The sequence below is a fragment of the Tenrec ecaudatus genome, chromosome 1 (genome assembly GCF_050624435.1).
Source record: "Tenrec ecaudatus isolate mTenEca1 chromosome 1, mTenEca1.hap1, whole genome shotgun sequence".
In the NCBI taxonomy this organism is placed as follows: Eukaryota; Metazoa; Chordata; class Mammalia; order Afrosoricida; family Tenrecidae; genus Tenrec; species Tenrec ecaudatus.
In genome coordinates, this window is record NC_134530.1 from 11,648,369 (window position 1) to 11,658,106 (window position 9,738).

Consider the following 9,738-nt stretch of genomic DNA (forward strand, 5'->3'; position numbering starts at 1 on the left):
CATTTCTAGGGACATTCTTCTCTTAGATGGAGTAAATTTTTAATTTACAGTTTAGATTATTTTTTCCTAATGTAGAACAAGCCCACTTCCTTTTGCATGTGTGTTGACTTTGTATCCTGTCACTTTGCTGAATTCATTTATTTATTCTAATAGCTTTCTTAGAATTTCTTTGTGGTCTTCTATCTTTATGAGTTAGTTGTGGGCTTTTCATAAATGCCCTTTCTCAAGTTAAAAATGTTATTTTATTTTCCTATCTTGATGAATCTTTGTGACAAGAATCTTTTTTTATTGTTTTAGATGATTATTTGGTTCTAGGCTTTTTTTTTCTATTGCTGTGGTATATCTAACTGGTTAGCTTTCTAATGTTGAGCCACTCTTGCATTTCTGGAATAAATCCTACCTGAGCATGGTCTGTAATCCTTTTAATATTCTTTAGGATTAAATTTATTAACATTTCATTGAGAATTTTTGCATCTACATTCCTGAGAGAAACTGGTTTATAGTTTGCTTGTGCTTTGTCTTCTTTCCAATCAGAGAGATGCTAACCTCATGTAATGAATTAAGGATCATCTTCCCATTTGGAAAAATTTAGGAAGTACTGGAGGCTCTTCTGTAAATGATTGTAAGAAATCTCCAGTGAGCATTTGGCTCTGGGCCTTCTATACTGAGAGGTGTTTGATTACTGCTTTCACTTCATCATACCATTTTGCTATGGTGTTATTACACTCTTCTAATTCTTCTTGAGTTAATTTTTATACTTTCTGAATTTGTTACCTCTAATGTTCTTGTTCCTCTAACGTTGTTTAGTCATGATTCTCTAAAGAAGGCATGTATACACAAGGGAAAAAAAAACAATGAAGAAAGAGTTCTAGGATTATATAACTGAGAAATATTGTTGGTAGTATATGGTAGTTAACTGTGAATACATTAAATGTGAATTTAAAGAACTCAAAGTAGAGTCATATTGCTATTTATTTATGATTTGTTAATTTATTGTTTTCTCTTACAACAAATCCTTCTCTTTTTTTCCTCCCGGAAGGTGGTTATGCTACATGGAAGCACAGAATTTAACACATGTCTCTGAATTCATTCTCCTGGGGCTCTCAGATGATCCAGAGTGGCAGCGTTCCCTCTTTGGAATGTTCCTGTCCATGTACTTGGTCACTGTGTTTGGAAACATGCTCATTATATTGGCCGTCAGTTCAGACAGTCACCTCCATACTCCCATGTATTTCTTCCTTTCCAACCTGTCCTTAGTTGACATTGGTTTCACCTCTACCACAGTCCCCAAAATACTTCATGATATCCACACCCATCTCAAAATTATCTCCTATGTTGATTGCCTGATTCAGTTGTCTTTGTTCAATTTTTTCGGCTGTATGGATAGTCTTTTCCTCAGTGCAATGGCCTACGACAGGTTTGTCGCCATTTGTCACCCTCTGCACTACACAGTCATTATGAACTCCCGCCTCTGTGGTTTGCTTGTTCTGGGATCTTTTTTTATTAGCCTTTTATTTTCTCAGCTGCACTATTTGATGGTGTCGCAACTTTCCTTCTGCACTTATGTGGAAATCCCAAGTTTCTTCTGTGACCCTCCACAACTCATCAACCTTGCCTGTTCTGACACCTATACCAGTACCATGTTACTGTACTGCACTGGGTCTATCTTTGGTGGCATTCCTGTCTTATGGATCCTTTTCTCCTATACACAAATTGTTTCCTCCATTCTCAGAGTCCCAGCCTCAGGTGGGAAGTACAAAGCCTTTTCCACCTGTAGCTCTCACCTCTCAGTTGTTTGCTTGTTTTATGGAACAGGTCTTGGAGTGTACCTCAGTTCAGTTGTCTCACCTTCACACAGGAGTGGTGCGGTGGCCTCAGTGATTTACACCATTGTTACCCCCATGATGAATCCTTTCATCTATAGCCTGAGGAACAGGGATCTAAAGAAGGCCCTGCAGAGACTCCTGGGCAGAAAAGCCCATTGATAATATCTGTGCCATTTGCCATCTTTTTTTGGGGGGGGAGGGGGCGTGGGGGATCTGTAGATTAGAATAGCAAAAAACCAAGCACATAAAGCTGGAAAATGTATTTGATGAAAAAATTGTTATAGCTCTCAAGTCTTTTATTCTTCTTGGAGTTTAATTTCATAATAACACTTACTTGGCACAACATTTTATGAACTGGTGGCATCGTGGGTTCCACTTTGAGCTGATACCTGCAGTCAGCAATTTGAAACCACGAATGGTTTTGAGATAAAAGATGAGGTGTTTGCTCTGCGAAAGCTTTACAGCCTTGGAAACCCCAAATTGGGTTACTATGAGTCAGAACGGACTCAATGGCAGTTTTATTTCCCTGTGTGGGGGGGTGTAAATTGAGGGATGTTCTGGAATTCATTGTAGATAAGCATTTTTGACAAATGAGTCCTATAATACCTCTGGATTTTGTCACCTAAGAAAAATAAATATGGTGAGATGAATAGCTCTCTTTTTAAAAAGACATCCCCCTTTCCACCATTCATGCCCATTTCCATACATTTATAGATAGATAGATAGATAGATAGATAGATAGATAGATAGATAGATATCTTCCCTATTTACGCAAAAAAAGCTGGTGATATCTCAAAATACGCCTGACTGAATTACACCACCAAAAGATCTGAACATTTAGAGTGAGTTGTCTGGTGAACTGGTAGACTTTTCAAAATACCTTAGCAGACACTACTGGGGTGCCAACATGGAAGATTATTGATGTGAGGCCATTATTGAAAAATGACAAATATACTTGAGTCCCTTAATCCTTCTGAATCTATACTCAAGAGTTCATATTGGGTTAATATAATGAAGAAATTTTCCTAAACATAGGGAGTGCAATTCTTCTCAACATGCCTAGAAATATTTCTTTATATGATCTTCTTCCTCCACAACCCTGATCTGGCTATAATGCTGCATAGAACTCTTGTCTCTCTTCCAAATTCATTTGTTTCCATAGAAAGTGTTGTGATGCAAGATAGAAGTCCTCTCATTAGGCTCTGATTGCCCATTTGAATTCTTATAATCATCTTCTAATAGCAGTCTAGAAAGATACCCACCTCAAAAGCCCAATTTTGTCACTGTATCTCTTATCCTTTAGGAGAGTGGTTACTACAGGATTCATCTCTCTGTTATTATAGGTCTTATCTCTTTATTATTGCTTCTTTTCTGTAATGTCTTTCAAGAACTGCTTTACTAATTACCTGTACTGAATTATATTTGTTAATGAATGGAGTTTATTTTTTCTTGATTAAAACATACCAATTAAGTCAAGGCAAAAGGAAAAAAGGCAGATTGTCTTGTGTCTGTACTAAGCTTACAAGTGATTTTCAGATAAGAACGCTGTAAATCTTTGATTGCACAATTGACATTAAAGGTGGTGGTATCATATTTCCCATGGTTGTTGACTCTAGTGATTTCTGAGCATCATTATGTCACCTACGTTTTTATTTTATTTTTTTCTCCATCCATCACTTACGGTAAGGTTGATGGATAAATTTAATTTTTAAATTCATGATTCTAGGATTTTGAAAAGCCATTTACTCCACGAGGAGAAGTTTTCTCAATGCTCTCAGAACAATCTTGTTAGGATTCCTTTTTGTGAAGCCATGCCTCTCCGTCTTCTGTCATGCTGCATCTAGCTCAGGGCTCCTTCTTTCTTTCAGTGAGTAAATGAGTGTCTATTTTCCTTTACAAACATCACATATGACTCTTGATGTAGCAATGAAGGCTCAGAAAACCTGTTCAATAACTAATTAAGTTACTCTGTATTTTACCACTGAGGTGCATACCCATCGAACTTCACTGTTGAGGAACTCGATACTCAAAATAGACCTCACACTAGATGCTGAACCAAAGACTTTACACTTTCATCTTTACACAATGAACCCTTGTGTAATCAAAAGGCAGGGGCTGAATATCATTGATCTACATAGTAAAATAAATCTTAGTTAGGGCATCATTTTTATATATCTCACTTTGCTTAATGTTTAATAGTTATTTACTATCTTGTCAGAAAAAGTAAAGATATTTGAACATTTATACAACCAGTATCAGATGGACCACTGGACTTTTGATCTCCCTTAAATTTCAGAGAATAAATGTATGCCTTTTGTTATTATGAAAATTAAACTCCATATTTTTTCAGCAAAATAATATATTCAAATTAAGAAGCATAGAGTAAGAAGTGAGTTTTGAAAAGTTTTACAAATATCATCACTTCCACCACCAGTTGTGCTTGAGTCAATTCCAAGTGGTGCTGACCCCATGCATGCTTAAAGTAGAATTGTGCTCTGACTGCCTTAAATCTGTTTTGGGGGCGCATAGATTATAATGATTTTTTTCCAAGTAACTCTGGGGGAACTAGAATTTCCAATCTTTAAGTTAGCAGCCAAATGCATTAACTCAGTGACTCAACAAAATAAAAGTGTAAAAATGAAAATATTATGTATGTCAACTGGGTATCTCCAAAGGGAATCTAAAAAGGTCATGTTCATTCTTTTTCCTTAAAAAATATGCTTTCACAGGAATTGGAAGAAGCACATTTTTACACAACAATTATAGCTATTTTTGCTTTTCATATGCTGTGTACTCTATGTTCAGATGTAGTGTGACTCTGTTATCAGAAGTTTCTTGCTCAGTGCCAGTGAGTTCGTTCTGATGCATACAGACATTATATACAACAGAACAAGACATTGCTTTTTTCCTTCAGGAGCAACACAATCAATGCTGCAACAATGGACTCAAACATAGGAAGACTGTGGTTGTGACACTCAACCAGCTTTGCTTTGTGTTGTTGTCCGTACGTTTGTCATGAGATAGAACCAGCTCGATAGAACCCAATGACGACAGCAACAGTTATCCTGTAGACCCACTGAGATTTTTTAAGTGAATTATTGTGTTATAAAATATTTGTGACAAAACAATTAGTTCTTTAAAATACCAACAACCAATACCTACACATAAAAAAAGAAGAACTAGTTTTGTCATTCAAATAATTGATACTATAAATTGCCTAAAGCACTCACCTGTAAACTGAAGCTTGCATGCTATTGTGATTGGGAAACTATGGTAAAGGTATTTCAAATACCAACAGGGAAGCCCATGATGGACTGGTGTTAGTGAACCTTAATCTAGATATGCTAGAAATAAAAAAGAAGTGGACCACTTCTTTAAAATTATCTAATTTAAACCTAATGGATATTGCTGTTAGGTGCCATCGAGTTGATTCCGACCCATAAGGACCCTAACATAACAGAATGAAACATCACCAATTCCTGTGCCATTCTCAAAGTTGTTGCTGTGCTTCAGTCTATTGTGGCAGCCACTGTGGAAATCCTTCTTCTTCAAGGCTTTTCTCGTTTTCCCTGCCTCTCTACACTACAAGAATATCTTTTTCCATGGACTGGTCTCTCCTGACAATATGTTCAAGTATGTAAGAAGTCTTCCCATCCTTGCCTTAAGGAGCACTCTTTTTCTTCTTCTTTTTATATCATTTTATTAGGGGTTCATACAACTCTCATTGCAATCATACATACATCAGTTGTGTAAAGCACATTTGTACATTCATTTCCCTCATCATTCTCAAAACATTTGCTCTTCACTTAAGCCCCTGGCATTAGGTCCTCATTTTCCCCTCTCACCCTCCCTCAGAAACCCTTGATAATTTATAAATTATTATTTTGTCACATCTTGCCCTGTCCGATGTCTCCCTTCGCCCACTTTTCTGTTGTCCGTCCCTCAGGGAGGAGGTCACATGTAGATCCTTGTAATCAGCGCCCCCTTTCCAACCCACTCTTCCTCTACCCTCCCAATATTGCCATTCACACCACTTGTCCTAAAGAGATCATCCGCCCTGGATTTTCCAGTTCCTATCTGTACCAGTGTACACCCTCTGGTCTAGCCAGACTTGCAAGGTAGAATTGGGATCATGATAGTGGGTGGGGAGGAAGCGTTTAGGAACTAGAGGAAAGTTGTATGTTTCATTGTTGCTACATCGCACCCTGGCTGGCTGGTCTCCTCCCCGAGACCCTTCTGTAAGGGGATGTCCAGTGGCCTATAAATGAGCTTTGGGTCTCCACTCCTCAATCCCCCTGTCATTCACAATGATATGATTTTTTTGTTCTGATGATGTCTGATACCTTAAGGGAGCACTCCTGATATACTTCTTCCAAGACAAATTAGTTTATCCTTATAGCAATCTGTCGTACTTGCAATATTATTAGCCAGCACCACAATTCAAACTCATCAATGTTTCTTTGGTCCCCCTTATTCGAAGCCCAACTTTCACATGCATGTGAGGTGATTGGGAATATCATGATTTGGGTCTGGCAACATTAATCCTCAAAGTAATATCCTTGATTTTCAATACTTTAAATAGGTCTTGTGGGGCAGATTTACATAATGCAGTGCATCTTTTGATCTCTTGTCTGTTGCTTCCATTATCATTGATTGTGAATCCAAGTAAGACAAAATCCTTGAAAACTTCCATCTTTTTCTTCATTTAACACAATGTTATTTGTTGATCCAGTTGTGAGATTTTTGTTTTCTTTATATTGAATTGTAATCCACATTGAAGACTGCAATCCTTTATCTTCAATAACAAGTACCTCAAGTCCTCCTCAAGTTCAGCAAGAAAACTTGTGTCATTAGCATATCTCAGGTTGTTAATAAGCCCCACTCCAAACCTGATGCTACATTCTTCTTCATATAATCCAGCTTCTCTGTGTGCTAAGTATACAGTTTCAAGTATAGAGAGAGTATACAACCCTGAAGCACACCTTTTAAAATTTTCAACCATGGAGTATGCCCTTGTTCTTTTCACACAGCTGCCTCTTGATTCATGGACAAGTTCTTGATGAGCTCAATAAAATGCTTCGGAATTCCAATTCTTCTCAATGCTGTCCACAGTTTGCTATGAGCAGCATAGTTGAATGCCTTAGCACAGCCAACAAAACACCAGTGAGTATCTTTCTGGTATTCTCTGCTTTCAGCCCAGGTCCATCTGACATCAGCATTGAAATCCCTTGCTTCACTTGCTTTTTTTTCTAATGACAGAAGACACGGTAAGTTGTGGGAGGACATCAAGATCATACTTTATGAAGAAAGCCAACGATCCTTAAAAAGACAAGAAATAAAGAAAACATCAAAGTGGATGTCAGAAGAGACTCTGGAACTTTCTGTTAATCACAGAGTAGCAAAAGCAAATGGACGAAAGGATGAAGTCAAGGAACTGAATAGGAAAGTTCAAAGAGAGGCTCGAGAAGACAAAGTCAAACATTCTAATGAAATGGACAAGGACCCTGATTTAGGAAACCCAGAGGGTAGAACTTGCTCAGCATATCTGAAACTGAAAAAAAACTCAATAAAAAATTTCAAGTCTTGAACTGTAATTTTGAAATAGTCTATAGGCAAAATATTGAATGATGCAGGAAGCATCAAGAGAAGGTGGAAAGCATATAAAGAATCAGTGTTCCCAGAAGAATGATTTAACAGCCCACCATTTCAGGAGGCAGTTTATGAACAAGAACCAGTGGTGCTTAAAGAAGAAGATCAGGCGCCACTGAATACATTAGCCAAAATCAAGGTTACAGCTATTGACAGAATACCTATTCAAGTGTTTTGCAAAGCTATGGAAGCACGCATGTGTCTATGCCAGGGAAGTTTGAAGACAGATACCTGGCCAACTGACTGGAAGAGATCCATATTTTCACCCATTCCAAAGAAAGGTGACCCAATAGAATGCTCAAATTATAGAATGATGTCATTGATATCACACACAGTAAAACTGTACTTACGATCATCCAACAACAGGTGCAATGGCACACTGACAGGGAACCGTCCATCTGGCTGACCAAAAGAAGAGGTGGAACAAGGCAGATCAATGGTGATGTCAGATTGGTCTTGTCTCAAAGCAGAGAATACCAGAAAGATGTGAACCTGTATTTCATTGACTATGCAAAGGCATTGACTGTGTGGACCATAACAATCTGTGAGTCACCTTGAGAGGAATAGGAATTCCAGAGCACTTCATTGTGCTCATTTAGAACTTATACATGGCTCAAGAGGATCGTGCAGATTAACATATCACAGATACTCCCTTTATCCCATTAAAGACGTGATAAAGGAAGAGATACTCATAGAGGAAATGTCAATACTGAAGCCTCTGGGAGAACAAAGAGGCAAGATTTCTGCCTGTAGATGTTGGGTTTTGTCATCTTTCCAAACTCACAAATTAAAACTGTCTGTGTGTGGAGGTTAGGTTGTTCTGCTTAGGAGCCTCCATTGAGCTATCTTGATGTCCTTGTTTCTCAGGCTGTAGATGAAGGGGTTCAGCATGGGGGTGACCAAGATGTACATCACTGAAGCCACTGCACTCTTCCTGGTAGAAGCTGATATAGCTGAACTGAGGTACACTCCAATTCCTGTTCCATAAAATAAGCAAACAATGGACAGTTGAGAGCCACAGTTGGAGAAGGCTTTATGCTTCCCACCTGAAGATGAGACTCTCAGAATTGAGGAGATCATTCTAGTGTAAGAGAAAAGGATCCCTGAGGCTGGAACACCACCAAAGAGGGCACACACACAATACACTAATATGATGATGGTGGTTGTGTCAGAACAAGCAAATTTAATGAGCTGAAGGGAGTCACCGAAGAAATGAGGTATTTCGACACTTGTGCACAAGCTAAGCTGTGATACCATCAAACATTGCAACTGAGAGTTCAAAAGTCAGATGGTAAAAGATGCCAAAACAAGAATCACACAGCGGTGGCAGTGCATGATGGCTTCATAGTGCAGCAGGTGACATATGGCCACAAACCTGTCATATGCCATTGTGATGAGGAACAAATTGTGCACACATCCAAAGAGATTTTAAAAAGGACACTTATGTCAGGCCACTCACATAGGTGATGGTTTTGCTCTATGTCTGAATGTTCCCAGCATAGTTGGGGCTGTTGTGGAGACGAAACTGATGTCCACCAAGGAGAGGTTAGAGAGGAAGAAGTACATGGGGCTGTGGAGGTTTGGTCAGAATAGACAACCAGGATGATGAGCAGATTCCCAGCCACAGTGACCAGATGCATAGATACAAAGAGCCTGAAGAGGAGGGGCTTCAGTTCTGGATCCTCAGAAAGACCCAGGGAGAGGAATTCTGGTGTGCTGGTTAGATTGTGACCCCATGCACCTGAGATAGCACTTGGGATAAGAGGATAATTAAAATGAATTGTGCATCTCTAAACCATACTGATGAAACTCAAAAACCTCATAATATGAACAGATTTAAAGGAGCTTAGGTGCACTCGTGGTGTACTGGTTATGCATTGGGTTCCAACCTACGTGGTTGGCAGTTTGACACTACAAGCAGCTAGCTCCATAGGAGAAAGATGGGGCTTTCTATTCCTATAGACTTGGAAACCTCCAGGGGTTCACTAGAAGTCAGCATTGACTCAATGGCAGTGAAAGTTTTATGCTGAGTGAAGTTAAGGGATCATAAAATGACAAATATTGCATGACACCAGTATTATAAAAAGAAAAATATATAGAAATGTTTTCCATACTAAAAGAAACAGATTTTGATGATTACAAGGCATGGGGTGGGGAGTAGGGGAGGAAAGGGAGTGCCACCGGCTAGCACAGATTTCTAATTCATGTGGTCCCTCTACCTCCACTTTAGAAAAAATAATTAGTGGAGCCCCCACCTTTGCCA

The 9,738-nt window shown here is 38.7% G+C and overlaps 1 protein-coding gene and 1 pseudogene across 1 annotated transcript; one reads left to right on the plus strand and one right to left on the minus strand.

Moving 5' to 3' along the window:
* Positions 1 to 1,049: 1,049 nt before the first annotated feature.
* On the plus strand, positions 1,050 to 1,985 carry LOC142431406 (olfactory receptor 7E24-like). Its single transcript, XM_075536328.1, has one exon. It carries the CDS (start codon positions 1,053 to 1,055, stop codon positions 1,983 to 1,985), a length of 933 nt encoding a protein of 310 aa, XP_075392443.1. The 5' UTR covers positions 1,050 to 1,052.
* A 6,300-nt stretch (positions 1,986 to 8,285) lies between these two features.
* LOC142442576 (olfactory receptor 7E178-like) lies at positions 8,286 to 9,041 on the minus strand (annotated as a pseudogene).
* Between the last annotated feature and the right edge of the window lie 697 nt (positions 9,042 to 9,738).